The sequence below is a fragment of the Tetrao urogallus genome (assembly GCF_951394365.1).
Source record: "Tetrao urogallus genome assembly, chromosome: 11".
Classification (NCBI taxonomy): Eukaryota; Metazoa; Chordata; class Aves; order Galliformes; family Phasianidae; genus Tetrao; species Tetrao urogallus.
The window spans coordinates 8,839,529-8,863,132 of NC_136824.1; the positions used below are offsets into that span (position 1 = coordinate 8,839,529).

Below are 23,604 nucleotides of genomic sequence, written 5' to 3' on the forward strand. Positions count from 1 at the left end.
GTATTTAAGGTAATAATATTACTATTTGATTATCAATACTTTATTGACAAAGTTCCCAGTTGTATTTTTTTGTTTTACCTTATCAGCAAAACATTAAGTATTCTGTATAGGGAGAACTAGAACCGACCTATTCATAATGGTTCATGTTTTGGCAGGTCTAAAAGCACATGTGATATTGGAGATGCAAAATAATAAACATTACTGAAAGCCTGTTTCTACAACAAGAAAAATAAAGGCAAGTGAGGTGATAGTAATCACCTTCCATTTCCCATGGAAAACTGTATGACTGCCTTCCTTTGTCAGTTAAATATTGGTAAATTTCTACACGGCTACAAATGCACATACATGACACAGAACACTGATACGTGGTCTGTGTATAACAGAAACTAAAAGGATTAGAAACAGTCAGTAGCTGGACTATCAGTTGTCTGAGTCATTTTAGGGTGCTACAGGAAGCAACGTTGAGATTCAGCAGGTGGCAGTCTTCAACTGGATTAACATCAGTACAGTGCACAGCAATATTTCAGTAATATCTAAAACAAAAGTCCAGGACATTTTTACCATTAAATATCCTGTCATGCTTTCTACTACAGCAGTGACATTGACCTCAATAACATTTTAACTTGTCAAGATGTGATTAGTATAAATTACCTCTGGGTTTTAATTCAGATTCCTTATTTACTATCTAAAAGATTTCTTGTATTGCTACAACCAATTGACAGCTCCTTACTCTGCTGCATATACTTGCAATATCTTTGTAGATTTGTACACACAGACATCCCACCTTGATAATGAAATCTGCACCAAGAGGTCCTAGGATCTTTATGATTTCCCTGTCTGTAGTCTTCTGAAATTCAACAGTTGTATTTTCTATGACAAATGTTCCAGGTTCATCAAAACTGTGTTCTCCCTTGTCTCCTTGTAGTGTCTTTGACTCTATAACTAGGGAGGAAATATGCAATTTGTAAATTTAGACAGGCTATTTTTTCTTTTCAGGGAAGTCAGAAAGTAACATTTGCAACTCTACATTGCAAGTATTAGCAGAATATATGCATTAAAGAATATACCAAGTAACTGTGAGAATGTTAGCCACTTCAGATTATAGGTGGATGCATGATTGCGTGACGTGTCAGTACAGGATCACACTGTTCTTCCATACCAAAAGCTCTTTGGAGACATTTTTTCCTAGAAGAGCACTCTATACATCTATAAATCAATACACTCAGCAGGACAAGTTGAAACTCACAAAATTAATAGAATCAATACATTTCAAAAACTGATTTATACTTGAAACAACTAGAGCGCAGCAGTTTCAGTAATCAGTGTCCAGAGAGGTCTGAATGGCATCAAGCTCACCACTCACCTCAAAAGCTGCGTAACTCTACTCACTGCAGAGGTCATTCACTGAACTCCAAGTATTTCCCATATTAGCAAAAAGCAAGGCCAGGAGGTCAGTAGCTGCAGTGCTGCCTGAGAGATGTCCCTTTCTCAAAACAGGTGGTGATGAAAACCCTTTCTGTGCTGTACTGCATTCCTTGGAAACAGATTAAACTAACAGACCACAGCTTCCAGAAGACAGACGAAGCATTTTAGGACTGAGTCATTTCCAGCAAACTGACTGAACTATAGGCAGACAAAGCTAAAAGAAGATATACTTAAGGAAATTAGAATTTCTGGGATCTGCATAACACAGTGAATGCGTACAGCAAGTCACGTGAAATACAACGGTTGGGTTACAGTCTATCAGGGTATTTATGAGAAAGGCATGGACGGCATATTACTGTCAGTATGAAAACTGCTTTTAAAACTAATTTTCAGTGAAACTGCTGCATTAACAACTTCTGATCATTTGAATTTATGGATACAAAGGCTGTTCTGTTTATAGCTCACCTGACATGTGGGTCAGGGAGCAGCACAGCCACTCTGCTGATACCCTGCTGTGTTTCAGGCAGGCAAGATGAATGTCAGTGTGAGAATCATACTTGAAGACTCCACCTTCATCAGAGCTACTAACCATAGCTCAGCTTTATATCCTCTGCATCGATGAATTTTCCAGTTAGCCACTTAATTCTATACTTTCCGTATGTTACACAAACAAGAGCTGACTATACTAATATAAGCCTGTCATGGATGAAGCTGTATCCGAACTGAGTAATTTCATACCAATAAATAACGTCCAGACAAGAGAAATAAAAGCAGAAATGTTGCTCTGAAGCATCTTTATAATTGTTTCAAATCTTGTAAGCTTATACTGTGTGAACACGGTTACAACAACCCAGTGCTGTTTACATCATGTAATGTGTGTAGACAGATCTTCAGAGACAGCCTAAGATAAACTAGTCTTTCTTTTGACTGACTCTTCTAAACTGATTTTGAATTAAGAACATCTCTTGTTTCTTACTCAGACTATAATGGAGAATTCTCCCTTCAACTGTTCATTTTTTCAAAGAATTACAGCTGTTATTTTGCAATGCAGAACATGATTTTTTCAAGAAATGCATGCAATGCACCACTAATAATCTATATATACTCCTCCTTGTCCCTATTCAGATTGATTTATGAAAATCAAACATCCTTAAAATTAGGAAGGACTCTTTTCATTTGTCAATAAAACACATAGACTCTTAAAAATGGTAGAATAAAACAGCCAGTCAGAGAAAAGAACAATCTGGCAAGCAGTAGGTTATCTTTAATAAGCCACTTAAATTAAAACTATATATATTTCTAAAATAATTACAAATTGATTTCATAATAATAGTAATAATAAAGTGAATCAGACTCAGAAACTTTATCTTAGTAACTTTAGTATCAGATATTGAGTAGAAAATCTAAAAATCAAGGACTAGCAGAGCCCATGACACAATTGTACAGAACACTGAGAAGAGAAAGCTTTCCTGAAGACATAAGGAAAGATCTGTAAAACAAAATAAATAATAATAAAAAAAAGCATAGAAAAATTATGTGAAAAATCAGAATGAGGCAATACTGACCAAATTCATTATTTTCACTGAAAGCAAAGGAACCTGGGAAAGCAGGCCCAACACTTTGCCTAGACAGAAATATTCCCAAGAGCATTTGTGTAAATGGTATAAATAGTTCACTAATTTCCTTAGAAACAGGCAAACACACTGAACATCATTTAGAGCTGATGTGAGATAATGGAATTTACCCTTTTGGAGACTTGGTGGACACCTACATAAATACATTAAGTTTTGCTTTGAAGTGATTTTAAATGTCACGTGTACTTCTTGAATTAGCAGATGTCTTATATGATAAAATCCAGCACCAACATTATCTCTGATTTTTTTGTATTAGGTTCCACTACTCACAGATACAGCAAAGATCCCATGCATGGCTGGAAGTTTAAAAAAGGACATATTTCTACAAAATGACTTTACCTTGGTCATAGGGTAGGAATATGGAGATGAATCAATTTTGTCAGAGAAAAAATAAATCTCAGGGAATCAAAGCACACCCTTGTCCAACCCATCTCCACTAGGATCAAAGACTCAGATGCACAGAGTCACAAGGACAGGGAATTCTCAAGTAGTCACCCATGCCTGACAAGATAATCACTGGTGCTGAAGACATACAGCTGTCTTATTTTGTGTTACTTCTTTTGTCAGAACAAAAAATAAAAAACTGTTTTCCCAAGGAAATGCCTGCAGCTGGAGGAGCCACTGCAAAAGCATCCATAATGGCATATAGATACATAGAAGAATTCCAGGGAAATGGCTCTTGCTTCCAGTGCAAGGAGGAGCAAATAATGTTCCTGCTCCAAAGTTTTCTTTCTTGTGCAAATTACTTGCACAAAATGCATGACAGAGGACCCAAATAAACCAATGCATTCTTTGGAAAACACAAGCAACACTGTCATCCTCCTAGCAATTCTTTGAAGACAAAGTAATTCAAAGATTTGTAGCTAAATATTGTCAAGTAATGCAAATCTCTGAAAATTGACAAAAAGAGGAAAAGAGCTTCAATATTTATTAAAGTGAAATGTAACCTGCCTAAGTTCATGAACTTGGTTATCTAGCATTGGCCACTTGTAAAAATATTAGCTTCTGGTTTTCCTGTTTCTTCTGATGGAGGATTAGTTTCAGAGAACTTCCAGTTTTTCTTTTGATTATAATGCTCCTAAAATAACCAGTCAAAAAGCCATAATGTAGTCCAAATCAAGAAAACAATACAGTGAAACAAACATTTTATTCATAACCAATTTTATATAAATTATTTGGTTATTTTCAACCAAGCCATTTACTAAACCCTAAACAGAAGTAACACCTTTGCTATCTGATGACACTTACAGCATTCATAAGCACAAACAAAATATCAGCTGAAAAGAAACGAGTCTTTCAGCATTAGCTGCTGACTGTAAAACAACCTTCAGGCCATTTATTTGTTTCAGATCTGTTATGCACTACCTCTCTAACCAGCTTTCCATTTTTGATTAATCCAGCAGCTGTGTTTCCCTGGAACGAGAGTAGACCATAAAGCCCAGGATGAAGCACAAAATAACGCAGGACAAAGGGAAAAGTGCCAGATACTCTATAGTGCTCTTCAAATGTTGCTATTGCTGCATTTACTTGAAGAGCAAACATATACTGGAGGCAGTACAAAATTCTGCAGTAAGTAGTCCCTACTCCACCTGTTAACTTCACCTCCTTACAAGCCAGGAAGAACATGACTAACAAATGGAGCCTGCAATTAGAAGTGATTGTTCTGTAAGTTTTGCATTTAGTTGTAACAGCACACTCTCACCAAGCCAATAAAGTTGCAAAGCAAAGATTTTCCAAGTGAAAAATAACACCCTCAAATGTACATGCAAGTCAGTAATGAGGGCAAGCAAATAACACAATCACCTCTTCTAGAATAAAGGTTCTTGAAGATCTTGACTAGGAAGCAATGCGATTTCCATCCCCTACTCTAACAGCTCCCTCTTATTTTCTGCCTCTGCCACTTTAGGTAACAAATGCCTAAATCCTCAATGATTTGCAAACAGATGTGCTGGGGGAAGTGGTTAAAGGAACATTTCACAATTCTCTTCCAGCTAGAGAACTAGCTAACAAAAGTAATGCCAAGCCACAGCTTCTTTATGGAACCACCCTGGATAGGAAGCCAGGAGCACTCTGTACTTAGTTAACGAGTTGCTGCTGCATTCCTCAAGAGCTTTCCAGAAATCCCCCAGGAGCCACTGAATCCAGTTCTTTTTCCTCGTGAAGTTGAAACAACAGCTTTCTTCTGCAGAATTAATTAAGAAATAGCAAAACAGGAGTCTTGACTGGAAGTGCTCAAGATAACACCCTCATACATTTCTTCCAATATTTTTTACGCTAATATTATATATTGTAAGGGTAAGTTATGCTTTTCGTATCGTTAATATCAGTGTGACACCTAGAAGACATTCTGGAGCTATTTGTAAATAAGAGTCTTATTTTTTTCTTTGAAATGATGGTGTTTTCTTCGAAGCAAACAAAGAAAATGAGTGTTTTTCAAGTAAAATGTATTTCTTTCTTCTGTTTACATATCACATAGCAATAAAAGTCATTTTTATTTCTATGATTTGGACTAAGCCTTCCACTGCTGCTAATAAAAATAAAATGCTGCAAACATTAAATGAATGGTTTATTTCACTGCTTGATATATCAGTAGTATTTATCATTGAAGTGGTTAGAGTTCTATATCGAAAGCAGGTCAACGGGTAAAGAAATTACTGTAGTTATTACCATCAGACTCCTAGAAAAGCTGACAGAATAATAAGCTGTTTCTCATTGGCACCACAACCAAAACTTTTACAAGGAAACTGTGCTTGTGTAGATTCTTTGTCTTTTGTTTACCTTAGCTCATTTTACTTAAGTTACTTCTTCTAGAACACTGCTCATCGACCAAGTGCTTTATTAGCTCTTAGGTCAAAGTTGTAATTTCAATTAGACTATTTGCATCCTTATTATTAAGCCTGCACTTTAGTGATCAGCTGAATTAAAGCTAACTTAGCCAACAGCTTGAAGTATCAAGCCCATAGTTGTCCACAGTCAATTATACTTCCTAAAAGCAAAATCCCAGGACTGTGCTAACATCGAGAGGGAACTAAATCACAGAGTTTCCTTTCCACAAGACATGGAGGTTATCAACTTTGGTCCTTTTATGAATTTGAAGAATTGTAGTGGACTGGGGAATCCAGATCAAGTCCCTTCTCCATCTCAAACTCTTCAACAGAAATCTGGCATTGGCCTATTTAAGTGCTATCAGTCCCACACAAAACCATTTAGAAGAATTTTGTTGGAGCTGTTTGCATGCATTTTAAGATTGTACCTGATTACAGCATCCTTATACAAAATCTATTTGGTTTAGATTAATGAAGAAACCACCAGTACCATTTCTTTGATTCTATTTCTACTTAGTAAATAGTCTTTTGGTGTTCTGTAAGACAATGTCAAAGCTGGATATTAATGACAGGAATGGAATCAAGGTTATGATCTTACCCATATTCTTAAAATTTGGATGAGTTCAGAGACAAGGCTCAGTTTGTATCTTCTGTGTGTGAATAAAAATAAAAAACTGCTCACTCATACCAAGGTGTGCTGGTCCTTTAAGTGTAATTCTCACACTGCGGCTCCCATGTGGAACGGCAATCATGGTTTCTTCCCCTAGGAAAATTAAAAAACTATTTTAGAAGTTATCCTGCATCAGGGAATTTGCACATCACATAACTAGACTGAAAACTGTCAAATGTGACTATGAAAACATTTCACAGATTTCACAATCTTTATATTAAAAATAATCATATTTTATTAAGTAGAGTCTACTGAGTCTGTTTGCTATGCTCTGCAACCCTTATAAACCTACACACAGACTTGTAAATCTTTCTTGCTATTGGAAAATTATTTGCCATTAACAAAAACAACTGAAATGTCAGTAGTGTATTAAGAGTATATTTACACTCTGTTGTCTTAATTTTATTTCCTAATCACCAAATTGACAAAAGGAATCTGCTAAGTAGTGCATCCCCCTTACAAAGCACTGCAGCTGTTCAGTCTCATTTTGCCCACACCTCATTTCCTGCTGCAGGTCACAACTTTAATAAGTGGCAGGACTTACAGGAAATAAATCATCTACTTAACACCAGCCCTTAACCAATTACAGACCAGTTAAGAGCAAATATATTTTTGTTATAATGTATATATTATAACACAGTATCTACATCTAACATACCATATAAGATCATTCCTTCCAGTAAGAGCCCCAATTTAAAATTTAAACCAAACTAGACTTGAATGTCAATACAAAACAGCTCTTGGCTGCCTGAATAGCCTCTTCACATATAGATGTACAGCACACTTCAGTGCACTTTACAAAAGCTGAAAGTTACTACTTTCCACTTCAAACATAAGAAATCTATAATTGACTCAAACTGAGTGAGCAATCAAATCAATCACCTAGATCATGCCAACAAGAGCAGTGCTCTTAGAAAAGGGTACACACAATGCACGACAAGGATCTCCACAAAAACATGGGAGAAGACTCCAAACAACGAGTACCAACAGGCTTCATGCCATTTCCATCTGGCCAAGCTGCAGTCCTGCCCTCAGGAGGGACCTGCAAACAGAAACCTTTTCCAAGCAGACTCCACAGAGAGTGCACTGTTCAATAATGGCATGAATATATAATCAGGGGCAAATTCAAAAGTACAATGAGCTGAAACACTGTGATACATTGCTCCAGAATTAGTCATACAACATAGAGAGGAAGAATATTTGAGTTTAGTTTGAACTAAAAAGTAGTTGAAGAATGTTGCATTCCACTTTAAACCAAACCCTTTTATAGTAGATGCTAAATTATCAGCTTCTGGTTTACATCTCCTTAGCATAAGTATGAAATTCTGCCAAATGTTCGGGATACATCAAGCAAATACTGCAATTATTTTTTCTAAAATAAACACCTTCTTATGTTTCAACTTTTATATCACCAATTTCTAGGAAGGTCATTTAAATATAACAATTTATTTTGGATGTAATAAAATATGACCTTTATTAATTTCATACTTGGGTATTCCACCAGAGTGCAAAATACTACAGTAAGAACAATAACAGTTAAGGAGCCCTGGAAAAAACATTAACTACCGAACCACTTAATATCTTCTTGCATCTTGGTTTTTCATCAGGCGAATTGCTAAAGATAGTCAGAAGGTAGTGGATGTGTATATCTTTAAGCGAGGAAATAACTACTGAATTCATTTGTGCTCTACAGCATTTGAAAGAAAGCAGGTTTGAGGGGCCCATCTGTCCCTGCTTGGTCAGGGATTGCATCCTGTCTTGACAACCAAACGGCAGCTTACAGCACAAAGCTTCACATAAGAGTCTGATCCTACCAGTTCTGAACACATGCAACTGCTGTTTTGAAGTGGAACCAAGGGCATTCTGCACGTAATGGATGAAGGCCAGATTTGCAGATGTGCAGAGATGTGTAGGACTGCTCCTCTTGAGAACAACCAGGGTCGTTCTGCTGCTCTCCCTCCACCTCCTTACAGCAAGCTCTGCTCGCTTCAGCAGGCCTTGTTGATCCCTTTTTTCAAGATGCTTCACATTCTTTTAGCAGTACTACAGACATTCCAACCTCACCAAAGCACTCTCTGATATGGTCCAAAAGTCTCACGGGGGTGCTAAATTTGGTGTTTCTCTGCAGCGGAGACAATATTACCAGAAAGGATTTTATTTGCATTAGAGGAGATGATTAAGTTCACCACCACAACAGTGCTCAACCTCCTCAGCCCCACAGAACTGTCAAGAAGTCTGGCAATAGGAGATGCTTGCATCTTACAGAAATGGTTACGACCTAGGACAGTCTTATGAGATAAAATAAATTATAGGGGGAAAAAGGTTAGATGTTTGAAATTCTGAACTGAGATAAGGAATTGGAAGACAACAGGAATTAAGTGACCCAAACAACTCTTTTGGTTTCTCCAGAGGACAGCTTAAATTTCACACCAAATGGTAGCTATGACTGCCCAGGTCTGGCTCCAAAACAATGCATTTCAAAGGTCTCTGCTCTTCAGCTGACATAATGAAATTCATATTCTTGAAGGGACACAAGGCTGTGTGCAAACTACTTAAAAATGGTTCTAGAGCTGTATATTTTCCACTAAATAAATAGGCTCTACATCATTAAAACTAGTTAACTCTTAAGAAGACCTAAGAGGAAACTGCTGCACTGAAATCTGTACTCAGAATTCCAAATTACCTTTTTTTTTTGTTTCTTACATATCTTCAAAAGTTAAGTGCTGACCTTGTCTCAAATCATCTGGAACGTACAGAAACACTGGACTATAAAATCTGACTTCAGAGTCATAAACCTCACCTTAAAAACTAAGAAACAGATAAGTGAGACACTGTCTCTCTATCCTAACACTGCTTCCACTGTGCAGATTCCTGAGGGAGGATGGGGTCATCTTTTTCCAGCTCCTGGATGGAACACATACTCTGCCTTGAACCTGCAACCCTCTCAGCAAATGTATGTGCACAACACTACACACAGAACTTGCTGATTAAGCTCCTGGATTGCTTTTACTTTAGATGGCAAGGTTTGATCCTGTTTCTATGGTGTTAATGTGGATTTAGATTTTGGATTTCAATGAGAGCAAGATCAGACTCCCTGCTATGGTAAGACTGGGAGCTAATCCCCAGGATCAAAATAAAGGAGCCACATTCCTGAGCTCAATCCAATTCAGCAGGTTTTATTTACTTTTCCATGTGGGTCATGGCGGACCCATTTACTGTTTCACATATGGGCCAGTTGGGACTTTTCCCTCTCTTCTCTTATAGCAGGGCAGAGGATTTATTTCAGGCCTATAAAAACTTTTTCTTCCCGTGTATTTGCTCAGCACTTATCTGTTGGTCCTCCAGGTCTGATTGCAGGCCTCTGTGCTCTCAAAACACAAAACACAATGGTCCAAGAACAACTGTCAGCACAAGGGAACTAAAAATCTCAAACTGTTTGGAGTCTTTTTGCAGTGGCTCCCCTCATCTGCTCTGACATTATGCTTAATTTCAGAAAGTGGGGTGTGCAAAGCCAACTACATACTCTTTAAAAAGCACCTGAACTCATTAGGTGTGTGCTCCTGAAAACAACAGCAGTTATGTACGCTGACTCTAAAAGTCTGTGGTAAAAAAAAAAAAAGAAAAAGAAAAAGAAATAGGAAAAAAGAAAATGCAATTCCTCTCTGTCCTCAAGTTCTACCCTCTCCAGCCTTATGCTCATGATTGGTTACTCTGAGAACAATTTAACAGTTTTGGTTGAAAATGACAGGAGTCATCAACCCTACAGAACAATTAAGTTAATTACCAGATACAATCACTTGAGACTCCAACTATGTGAAGTAGTATGGAAAACTCTTCTTTGTAGCTCCCCAAAAACATGTAGTGAAAAAAAGGCTATATCTAACTTCATTTTACTGCAGAATTACATAAAAGTCAGTATTTTCAGGCTTTGCAGGGAGGCAGTAAGAACTAAGGAATGAAATAGCCAATGTCCTTACGTGGGAACTTGTCTGTGTAAGGTAGCAGATGATGAAAGTAAAGGAGGCCTTACAGTAACTACAATTGCCCCAAATAAGCCAAACTAAGTGACAAAATGTGGCAAGTATTCATCCAAGAAATAAGAAAGTGCAGTAGACTGTAGAGTTTCAGAGATAGCTGTTTTGTTTCAGTTCAGAAAAACAACAAAAAAAAAAAAAACCACAAAAAACCAGAAATAATTACCATACAATGAACAACTGCTTCATTTCAAACCATGCAGTACACTTCACATTTGCAGAGTGCACCCTCTAAAATCACCTGTGCAGACCAGCACTCTTCAGTACTGCAGCACATGGCACAGACACTAACAGAAAGCATTACATTTACTTGCCACAAGAAATGGCCAAGATGTATTTATGCCCTGTTCTTGGGATTATCTTCTTTAAAAAACAAACATACAATAACTACTTTGGCAAAAGAATTCTAGTTCTCTTGCTTGCTTGCCAAGTGCTAGTCCATCTATGCCTGCATAACTAGCAGTGCAAGAGGAGAGCAATAAACCTGCAGACTAAAACAGCTGGTGCTGAAGAGCCAGCATCTGCTCTACGCACATATTTCAGGTGCTTTACTTTGAACAAACTCTAATTTGATCCGATAGATTACATATCATTAGCTGAAGGAGAACATTAGGTGCTTTTCTGGAGCACACCTTCTAAGCTACCTTCAACCAAAATATCCAGTTCTGTGCTCTCCAAGACCACTCCATGATGCGAATTGATGAACAATATGTTAGGACCATCAGGCAATTTGCTTCAAAAAACATATTCCTTATCCAAACTGAAATACTAACATATTGGCATTCTATCCCTCCTTATATACAATTTTCCTGCCAAATCAGTCCCAATTCCCTCTTTCCCTCTTCTGGCTCTAAATACAGTTCATTTCTCCCCTTCCTCTCAGACTGTTTCTCAATTTGTCTCCCATCCCAGATTCCTTATCTAATCTCAGTCTTCCGTTCTTACTCTTTTTCCTTGACCCAGTGAATCTGTACAGTCAGTGCTGAATTTTCCTCATACCTTCTCATATCTTTCTTTCGCCATATGACTATAATGCTAATTTCTCCTGCTCAGCTGTTCTCATCTGGACATTCCCTCTCCTTATGTGCTCTCATCACTCCCTGTCAGAAGCCTGAGTAGGTAGAGCCAGAAGCTCTCTACAGATTGGTTTTCATAATGTCTGAATGCAAGTTCAGAGGCATCGCTGATGCCTCAATCCCAAGTACCCATCTCACAGAGCATCAATGCCTTAGAAGGCAAGGCAAAGCACAAGGTCTCTCCTCAGTGTTTCAGCTCTGCAAGAGCAAAATGCCAGTTTACTCAAAGGAGATTGTACACGTACAGTCTGTTTGTGGTTGGGACATGTAGCAAGCTAGAGCATGCTCAAAAAGGACAAGCTTTTCAGAAATGTTAACATTAACATCCAAGAAACCTCTATAGAGCCTGAGGGGAAAGCAGTGGCTTTTTCATTTATTTATTTATTTTCGTGAAAGGTTACAATAAGATATGTGCCGATGTTCACAGATATTACTAAAAACTTATCCACAACCAGAGGAACACTGCCTGCCAAACTTCAAATCCCCAATCTGCTATCAGGTCCAATAACGGGGGATATTGAGACATACTAAAAAAAAAGTTTTCAGGAATGTTTAGACAATGGGAAACAACATGTTTTTCTCTGCCGTGTCCTTGGAATACGCTGAGTTATTTTGGCTGAAATTTCTCCAAAACATTCAGCACCTGGCATACAGAGTTTTTGACCCAACTGCTAAATTTTGGCAAGAAATCAGTAAGCATATAAACATATGAAGTATGACAACCTTGACAATAAGGCTCACTAGCTCCATGTACGGAGATTTCACAGAAGGAGGAAAGATGTGAGGTAGCACACTGCCATGAAACTGAGCCAGATGGCGGTACTGAAGAGAGGCTCACAGTGGATGGGTACAGGACTGACAGCCTTACAGAAGGCCTCAGTTCAGTTTTTTAATAAGAATGCTTAGGGTGATGACATACAAGCATGTGACAATAAATTACATAGTACCATAGGAAACAAAATGCACGGCAAAAAGAATAAAAAATAGTTACAAATCTACCAACACTTAATTCTTTTCCATGAAGCTTTTAGCAAAAAGTTAGGAAAGCTAAAACTCACAAGTGCTGCATGGTTTTTGAGAATCAAAAGAGACCAGATTAAAAGTCTGAGCCTTCCACTTCATTCCTTCAGCTTCACAACGTTAATTTCAGAACCAGCATCTTTACTTTTTCCTTGGTATCAGAACCAGAACTTTCCTACCATTTCTTGCCAATAATGGTGCAGAAAGCAGACATTAGGGCCCAATCCTACCATTTTTCCATGTGCACAAAGTGCAGTGGAGTTAATGGGAGTTCCATGCATATTGTACTAGAAACATCAGGCCCGTGATAACTCATTTCCCAATGGGACGGTACATTTTACAACCTATTACACTTTCTGTTTGAATATCATTAGTCAAACCTTTAATCATTTTACCAGAATGTTAGAATCTGGCTTGGCAGAAGCCTAACTTACTTTGTCTTTCAAAGGCAATTAAGTGTTAGTGGAAAAAAGTGAAGAACTTTTGAAATGACAGTTCATTTCATATTCACAGATCAGTAAGTTTTCTTTCTAAGCTGTTTAGGCTTCTGATCAAGGAAAAGCATTCATTTGGTATAAAAAGATAGTAAGACAAGTTGTGCTTGAGAAATCATTTGTTATCAATGCCTAAATTTCTTTATTTCCAAATAAGGACCAATATCTAGGTGCTTTTATTTTCCCTAATGTCTCTTTATTTTCATAATAAAACCTTTGGTTCTCACTTTTCTTCCAATTTTTTAATTTGCCTCATTGCACAGTTAAAATTATGATCCTGCTCACAACCTATCTGGCTTCCTCTTAAATACATGTCTGTCACATCTTGCTATTTCACTTCTCAACACTAGCTTCCAAAAGAAGATTTGGAAGATATTGCGTCTCCTTTATTGTTCCACATAAAGCTATGCTCTCTTTTTGCTTATTTCTATATTTCATTCACACAACGATGATTATATATAAAAATTTCTACATAGTCTTGAACAACTTGACCCCAAAAAGATTTTGACACTAACAATGCCAAGAAAATCAACATTTCTGAGTTGAGTGGTGTGTCATTTTGTTTACATGAATGATAATTCCATCATATAATCTAGCCAAATGCAAGGACAGATAAAACCACAACTTGACACAACTGACATCTTTCCCAAAAGAGTCTTTCTTCAAATAATTTTAAAGAACTACTCAAGAGCCAGTGAATTCTGACAGAGTTAAAAAAGGAAGCATGGGTATTCTTCATAACATACGCAAAGCACTGGGAGCCACCAAGGGAGGTCAGATCTAGTCAGCTCTTTCCTGTGCCAGCATACCACGAGAAAAATTAAATCGGTAGTCTGTCACAAAATGACACTTTGTCTTATCTTTATACTTACATATGAAGCAGCAGTAAGTTGTGAACCTTTTAATTTTCCTTATCGAGAACTATCCAGCCAGATTTGCCAATGCATCAAGTTTAGTTTGGGTTGCCTTAAATGAGCCAAGGGTGTCCTCAGAGTCACCCTTCTCTTGGAGAATTGCTGTTGCTATAAAACTGGCATAGACAGTGCTGTCCTTTCTGTTCTAGCTGAATAGCAACAGGGAAGCAACAGGGAAGACATATTTGGTGTATGTACTTCCTTTATGTATCTGTCTACACGCAAACGCATAAAACAAGTTCAACTTGTTGATACTACAAAAATGTTATCCAATCTTCACTGCTTGACAAGTGCTTGTTCTGCACTAAGCAGAAGCTCTGGGCAGTTGATATGACAAAGTGAACAAAGAGTAACCCTCTGTGGAAACTCTGCTCAGTGTAAATGCTGAAGGCATATGCTCATTGTAGCATGAACAGCAACTTTATAAATTACTGAGCTACATTCTCCCATCTGAAAAAGGCTTCTAGCAAAGACAAAGCAACTGCTGACACTGATAGTCCACCCAGAGCATTAAAAAAAAAAAAAAAGAAGGCATTTTGACTAGTGATAAATTCTGGCACTGAAGGATGTTGGCACAAAAATATTCGCTATTTAACTTAGATTGCTTTGTTGCTTTGTTATGTGATTTAATACATGTGTATAAATTATGCAATACAAATGATCACACTATGTTACCATGCGTCAAATTAACATTATCCTTTTTGTATCATGGAAGTACTCACTTTGCCTCTGAAGTTCAACTGTCTTTAGACATTAAGAAAAAAAAAAAGCTAAGTTGAAAACCAGACACTTTCAATCAGACACCACAATTTCCATAAAGCCATCTATAAGATGTTTCCATGATTTAAAAACGTTTTGCTGCAGCATCACACATATTGCAACATGAGGACACTCTCTAAAATAAGGTGTGTATCTTGATAGTTATTCCTGATAGAATGAATTAAGTTGCTCTACAAAAAATGCATATCTCAAATTCTTTCCTAGCTATACCCTTATGTGTGGTATCCCTCATGGAATTTCAATAGACTAATCTAGCACAGACTTCTGAGTAAGTAGCTTTGGAAAACTGCAAATAAGTATATAGAGAAAAGGTCATACTCCGCAATACGTATGTTAATATACAAGCAGAAAACAGTCAAGGATAAATTATCACAGTATCAATTTGCAACCTACTTTTTTCTGGTGAGACATGTGCCTTAGCTTGTCCCCTCACAAGCCTGCATGTCGAACCATCTCCTGCACAGATTCCACAGTTGTCTTCCTTGGCATTGCTCCCAAGTTGTCGATCACAGCCTACTGCCTGCCAACATCAACACCACAGTCAGAAGGAGGGCAAAGCTGTAGTAGACATGCTCAGGTTTCTGGAATTTTATTTATTATGTTATCCTTTCGATTTTATGAGCTGGCCTCATTTTTTCAAAGCATATCTTGCCATATATTTTAAAAGCACTGTCATTTCCACAATTTTAATGATGAACCACAACAACTGATATATTAAGGTATTCAAGCACAGGCAATATATGAATCAGTTTCCCATTATGTGAATGCACACCACGGAGCGCTACTCTTTCTAACACAAGGGACAGCTATATTTACAATTTGTTTTTCATCACCTGTTTAATTACGTCTGAGAAAGGATTAATGCAGTGAAATAATCCAAGTTGAATATTTAAGGGATATTCAGGCTTCAGCTTTACAGACAAGCAGATATGGGCAGTGCTTATAATCTAGTGTCCTGGATATTCAGAATATAAATGACATCAGTGTAGATCTATTTGCCATTTACATCAAAACCTGCATGAGTCTGTCTTTGCCTTTGGATTTTTCATTTTTGTGTCTGAATATGAGCCAAAAATTTATAAAGCCTTGCAATGATTATTGTAAAAACACCCAGATTTAATCAATGACCGAAATTCCAAAAGCAATTTGTTTGTTTTTTTAAAATCTGTCAACTGAAAAAGATCCAAACTACGAAGAAAACATTTTTATTACTTTTCCTTTTTCTTCACCTCAGCCACCCTAAAAGAAGTATGAGAGGAAGAAAGGGAAGAAGAGGAACAATATTAAACTTGAAGCAATTTAATGCTGAAATGAAGATAAATATTTAGTCTCGCCTATCTTACTCTTTAACGTTTTTAGGAGAAATTTGCAGGGAGGACCAAATGTTGAGCAGTGTGTCAAAGAAACTATTCTGCAGCTTCAGGGTTCTTCAGCTCAGCTTCTTATATACACACTTCCCTGAGAAGCAAGCTAATTCATTACGGAAATCATATATATATATGTTTAAACAAACTCAGAACTGACAAATGGATAGAAAGTACTATGGAAACTCACAGTTAAATGCAGTGCTAGAATTCTGAAATTGGCCAGTACACTCCTGTTCCTATATAAAAATGCTTGGAAGGGGCAATCTTAGCTGCCAAGATCCACCGCATCTGTGCTATGCCAGAACTGACACATGATCCCCATGGAGAGGTGGGGATCGAGTCCACACGTAACAGGCAGGGTTGGGTCTTCCAGTCTCCAACAGATGCACACGTGCTGCATGCCTACTGCCAAACAGGGAGAAATGTAACCTCTAAGGTTCCATTTTCTGCCCACCTCCCTCTCCTGGGCCCTTGGTTTCCCAGTTCCCCACATCCTTCACTGCCTTAAGATGAAGGAAAGCTATTTGCATTAACTACTGTGGCACGTGAGTTGAGAGGTGTGCTGTGCTGAAAGGCAGGCACCTCCCTAATTTTTACTTCTTTTAGCTGGCCACCTCACAGCAGGTCACAGAGAAGCAAGCTTACTGGAGAATAGCTTAGACAGTAGTGAATAGCTTACATCAAAAATCCCATTTCCATATTCCTTTTTGAAGAGCAAAGTCATGCTGATCTTCTAGTAAAGGGGCACACAGCGTTCCTGTTTGGTAGGCGCGTGCAAGATGCGCTGGTGGAACTAGGTAATGGTAGGAAATGACAGGAACTTAGAGGATGTAATAAGGAATGAAGATCACTGGACTCTTCGTTAACTTCTATCAAACAGCCACTATCTGAGACTGTGGCCTCCTGATTGGCACCCAGGCCATTCCCAAACAGATCTGAACATACTGCTGGGCAACGGCCCACATAAAATGTCACTTGATTGTTTGGGATGACAATCACTTACTCAGAAGTTATGTACTGCTGAATACAAACATGATTCTGTAGCATCGCTAAAGAAACAGATTAAATTCAATGATTTCATGTTAGTGAAGTTTTAAATGCTAATAAGATCTTAGTTTTGAAAGGCAACAAGTTAACAAACAAATCAGACCGCCTCAGAACAGGTGCCTGTTTACTGCATAGAAGCAGTATATGAATGCATACATGTTCCAGTACTGTAATTCAGGAGACTGCATTAGAGATTAAAATGTGTTTCCAATTAAAGATTTTTCTTTTCTTTTTTTTTTTTTTTTTTTACTTTAGTTCTTGGCTCATCAACTAAGAAGATAAAAAAAAGACTGCAAACGAATCTGAATACGTTTATCTTCCCATTTTGTCACCAATCAGCACAGGGAAATAAAAGAAAATGACAGAATTTCAGAACCAGAAGCAAACTGGGCCATTGTGTGCATCAGAAAGCTGACAAAACTTCAAGGAATATAATAATCCAATGGTTGGCATAGTGACCTTAGAGTTGACAATTCTTTCAAATTCCAGTTCCACAACAGACTTTCATCTCGACCTTTGAACAGTTCCTTTGCTTTCCAATTTCCAATCTGTGAAAGGGGTAAATTTGCAATTCCCCACCTCACAGTTATGTTGCAAGAACAGATGTGCTAAAGATTCTGACACATTCAGATGGTGCTCCCAGGATGCTGGGGATAAAACCAGTACTTGAAATAGCCTCATCTTCCTTTAAGTAGATTTTTCAAATGTTTACTGCTCACCACTGCTTTTCCTGCCCTCATTCACAAAGGTAATCCTAGCTCGTGGAGGTAAATTGTCAGAACTACTGCTACTACAGGCTCTCAGTAGATCTTACAAACACGTTTCCATTTTATAATGTAATCTCATTTTCTAAATACTAAGAATATGTTTATTCACTCATCAGTTAATTCTCCAAGGAAAAAATTCAGCTGCATGCTGTGATACTGTATGTAAGGCATTGGTATTTTTATTAGATTCAGCCGTTGTATGTTTGTAGGCTACAGATCCTGCAGTCCTTTGGTGAGAGGAGGGTGTTGAGCAAGCAAAAGACTCTCAAGACCATGCCATTAAAAGCCAACATGACAATAATAGGCAGACAGTATAACAGAGGTATTTCACATATCCACTATGAAAACAAACTCTCATTCCATATAACAAAACAGTACAACTGTGCAAACACAAGGCAGTATTGTGTCCAATGTGGAATGTAAGGGAAAAGATAATCAGCACTGCAGCATACTTTCCATAATTGTTTCACAGGGTATTATGGCTAAATTTTTAATACATAAATGCCACAGAAATAAAATAGGAGTGCTGGCTGCTAATGCTAGGGATTTAGGTAGAGGGAAAGCTTTGCAGCTCCCCTGCCAGCAAATGTAACACGTCTGACTAGATCTATGCACCTCCAGTTCTTTCAGAGATTGTGTTTATATCAATTATTATGAGTATACAGTGATAACCCAGGATACAATTAAAAAAATAACTCAAAGTAGGATCACAATTTATGCCTGTAATGAGCAAAGAATCTCAGACTGTTCAGCATTAAGAACCCAAAAACACCCTGCAGAATTTAATGTGACAAGCCTTCGATTTTAGAGGTAGTTCAGTAAGTGTGCAAACCATACGTCAGCGCTAAGGTAGGGGGTACTTCAAAACTGAGTGTCAAGACTTGGCCTATTGTATTTGTTTCTAAAACTTTGACAGCAAAGAATTTCACACAAGCTGGACAGCCATGGATCACACTAAAAGAGCAGGAAGCTGCAAGGTGCTGCTTTAGAAATCAGGCCCTTGGCATATCACCAAGGATTGTAAATTAAGGTAGGAATTATTGTCAAGAAAAGGATAGATGTGGCTTAGGGACATGGTTTAGTGATCATGATGGTGACGGGTCTAGATGATGGTGGTGGTGTTGGACTAGATGATCTTAGTGATCTTTTCCAACCCGAACGATTCCATAATTCTACCACAGCCAGTAACTTTGCTAGAAAAACAAAGACAGCGTTCGAGGAAATGTTTTGAAGAGTACATGTATATTTGCGTACAGAGCTACAACAAGGTCTAGAAAGTGATATATGGCAACAGCCTTTCCCATCTCACACAGCACTGCAGCAAGCCAAAGGGGTCTGATGATTTTCATGATTAAGGTGTTTGTTAGGGTTAATTTAGCCCATATTGCTAGCTGTTTACAGAGCAAAGGGATCAGCTATAAATATTATAGGCAGATTGGGAAAACATCTGCACACTTTTAGGGTACAGTCAAAAATAATTATATTAGGTGATAATAACATAAACTGCATAAATGAAACAAGTGACAATACAAACCATGTAATAGAAGCATTGGGACCTCGTCAAATTAAAAGAATAATCCAGAAAAAAAGTCGTAAATCAAAAAACGGTTCAAGTACTGTAAAGACTATATTGCAAGTTCCTACACAAATAAGCAGCTGGGGAAATAGTGACCATTGTTTAGCAAAATGGACATGGAAATTTAAAAAAAGCTTTGAGACATGATTACTTTCTGTATTTAATAAATTGATAATGAGGGGTTATGAATTTGGACGGAGATTCTTTTCAAACTGGTGCATGATATGCGACTATTTTAGGACATTACAGTATGTTTCTGCTTTTCCACTATGCAAAAGAATATTACTGTTTTGTCACAAGTGAGCAGAAACACTCTGCTGCAACAAACTTCTGAACCAGACGGTGCTATTGTGAAATGCACTACTGAGGGGTGTGAAATGTTTGTGGTGTGCTCAGAATGCTCATGTGAGTTCAGAAAGGCAAAGGAAGAGCAAAAGGTCAGGGTATAAAATATAGTAATACAGATGAAAGATTAATGAAATTGCTGCTGTGTTAGAGGTGACTGCAGAACATTACAAATATCTTTGCAGATATAAATCCAAAAAATGGCTCAGAAGCCTCCACAGATGTTTCTTTAACATTTAGAAGGGTTTCAAGATGAGGCATTAGACTTAAATGAAGAAATGAATATGGCATGTTAATTCTGATTTATGAAGGTCAAAATATAATCTGTTAAACTCAAGGTTCTTCCTTTCTTAAGGAAATATTTATAGTTAACTGTGATGAAAAAAGTACTGCAAAGTGACAAATTTATGACAGATTCCCATACAGCAAAAAAGCTCTGTAATAAAAACCTAGCAAACTTCAGTCCTCCTTCAGTGTACCCTTAATGACTAGAAACTGCCCATGCAGAGCAATGCAGATACAGGTTTTGAAATGTCAGTTTTTGCTTGTTGCTTTAGGCCCCTGTAACATGGCTATTCCCTTAACTGACTACTCATCTCCATCTGGAGGCACTTTCTTTCAACACAGGTATGACACCATTTTTTATAGAATAAACTCCAGGGACATGAGTTGTCAATTATAAAAGTATTACGTGTCAATCATAAGAAATATTTTTGGAATGCTAAAGATTCAAGATTACATGCTTTGAATAAAGAGCCTGAAGATGTACTCACACTCCACATAACAAGAACACTGAGGTGAAACATGAGAAAAAAACACCAAGATTTTGCATAACAAGCACCAACTGTTATCACTACTGCTATTGAAAATATGAATTTATACACAGCAATACCTACAACTATATACAATATTTCTGTTTGGAAAAGGACTCCCTGCTTCTCTGTCCTCTGGAGCCAGAGATCTAGGTACAGTCTGAAAAGACAAAATACTAAGTTGTCTAAATTGAAGCTACAAAAAGAACAAAAAAAACAAAAACACAAGAAATCAAAACTCTGCTGCTGTTATTTGTGGCAGATAAATATATTCTATGAAGTCGCATTAGCGTTGTTCTTTCTCTCTTTCTCCCTATCTACTATGTCTTAGATTATTTAAATGTTCAGCAAATATCCATGCTGAAGTCAAATATGTGTTAAGTGCTACCATATTGTTCTCAAATGACTCTAATGGTATTTTTGATTAATAGTCTCATTTATCAGTGATGATTAAGGGGATAACATCAGTGAATAACATTTTTTCATTGCTCTATTTTTGCCCAAGAAACAGGCAGAGATCAACGTAAGGAAGTGATGCTCTTTATCAATGTGATTGACTTTAATAAAATAAAAGCAGAAAATCAATTACCAACCTTTCACAGTGACATAATTAGCATCCTTCTGGAGTTGCTTCACTACACAGAAATCCAGATGAAATCCACTCTCACTACAATTGCACTTTTGTTTATTCACTAGCCTGGCAATTTCAAAGGATGCACATCTGTGTGTACTCATTAAATAGATTGCAAATAGTGGCACAGATGTACAGGTGACATTTAGTGAAATTCAACGAAAGTAAGAACTCAGCCAATGTAAGAAGTGCCCGATATGCCTAATGCATGAAAGAAACAAGGAGCTGCACTGCAGAATGCACAAATAGAGACAATTATTCTTCACAAAGATACGGTGTCACTGCTACTGAACTGCTGAAGGGTGTAAAGACTGAAAGGTGTAAACCCAGGCACAGTTGGCTTCCATTGCCTGTGAAATTTGTTAAGATGTGAAAAATACTGAGTGAGAATTGAGTGAATATTACACCAAACAAATCCAGCCCGGGGATGGAACTGCCATACCACCAGGACAGTAGAGCTCATGTTGTCATAACAAAATGATTTATTTTCTCAGAATTCAGATTGAAATAGAAGAAAAACATCCAAAGGTTAACAGCATTGCACAAAGTACAAGATGCCATCAGAATTGTTTCTGGCAAAAATGATTTCCAAGTCTTGAAACTTAACTAAGAAAGGACATACATTTTACTTCAATATCTACTAGTAAAAGAAACAAGAAAATAGTGAAAAATTCCTATGTGCTCACTAAAATAAATCTACATTGCAGTTTCTTAGAATCAATCTCAAGAGGGAAAATTAAAGTCCTTGGGGTCTCACTCACAAGAAAAAGAATTTCTGTTTTACAGACAGACACACTAAAAATTCCAAAACTCAGAAAAATTAAATCTGTATTTAACTATACAGGCACATCTGCTATCCCACTACACAGATCTCACTGCATCAGTGTCAGCTATTTGCTGCATTTTCTCCTGCTCTACTTGCTTTACCCCAGAATCACAGTGCAGGCAGATGTTAGGAATGTCTGCATCCACACAACAAATAATTAATTTTAAATATGGCTATGGGAATTTATGGCAATAAAAACATAAGTATAAAATTCATCATGGGAAAGTTCTGCTCTGCCTTAGCTAGTATTTTCCATTTGCCCTGCTATAGAATCCAGAGGCTGACATTCAGAGCCCATCTATTCATTTACTGCGCAATCTCTGCTCACATCCCTTGCTTTGTGATAGCTTCAGCTTGTAGCTTATTTCTACATAGATAAAATATGTCCATAGAGAGAATATACAGTAAAAACCTCCCACTCTTTCCCATGCTCATCATCAACAACTAAATGAACTTCTACAAACAGGAAGAGATAACAAGATAACATTCCTCCAGTTTAGAATGTTACTTGTATTTATTTATTTAACGTAGAAGAGTTTCTACTTTCAGGTAGAATCCTGCTTTATCCTCATTGAAGATTTAATTTGGTCTTAGCCATGATTTTGCTCTTATATGGCCTCACAACTCTGTCTTACAACTCTTCTGTTACTAAGCTCAGCCTATCAAAGGCTGAACCGTTGCACTGGGTCTCACATCTCTACTACAGAGCTAGCACAGCTCAGCAGCAGCCCCAAGAAGCTGACCTGGCTGTCAGCATCTGCTAAGAAGCAGAACATGGCCCCTTCAGGGACTCTAAGCATGCACTGACACTGAGTCCATCACCCAGCCCATCACTGCAGGGCCGGTGAATGCAGCAGACCCAGCTGGGAGTAAGAAGGTGTCTCTTGTGTGTTTTCAGTTGTTTGTAGATAAGAAAGCAAGGAGTGGGGCCAAAGTGTGTCAATATCCAAAACTCAGAACAAAGGACAACAAATATGTCAGAACGATGGGCACAAGCAGACATACCATCATGCTCAGGTTTCTCAGCCCTCAATACATAGAAAAAGAATGCAAAGCAATAAAAAATGAAAGGTAAAACATACAGTGCATTAAATTCATTGCATACAGAAGGGCTCCTAAATGGACTGTCCACGTATTTTTACAGATATTTCATATGTGAAGGCAGGAGGCTAAAGAGCGTTCTGTAATTCTGCAAATCCACTGCTATCAAACAAAGTGGTTCCAAAACATGTAAGTCTTCCTGCAGGATCTGCCACATGCTGGAGCAGCTGAGAGCCCATAGGACCACCCAGCAGGAGAGCAAGTACCCTTTCCTATATGATTCCCATTTCAGAAAATACGCACATGCAGACACGGAGGGT

The 23,604-nt window shown here is 37.7% G+C and overlaps 1 protein-coding gene across 1 annotated transcript in view; it reads right to left on the reverse strand.

Moving 5' to 3' along the window:
- Positions 1–23,604, reverse strand: part of ADAMTSL3 (ADAMTS like 3) — a gene marked incomplete at both ends in the record, with an annotated part of 174,629 nt that overhangs the window by 57,395 nt on the left and 93,630 nt on the right. Inside the window, 3 exons of the mRNA XM_079540837.1 lie at positions 785–942; positions 6,573–6,647; positions 15,266–15,392. Of these exons, the coding sequence (XP_079396963.1) occupies positions 785–942; positions 6,573–6,647; positions 15,266–15,392 (360 nt within the window). The remainder of the gene's footprint in view (positions 1–784; positions 943–6,572; positions 6,648–15,265; positions 15,393–23,604) is intronic.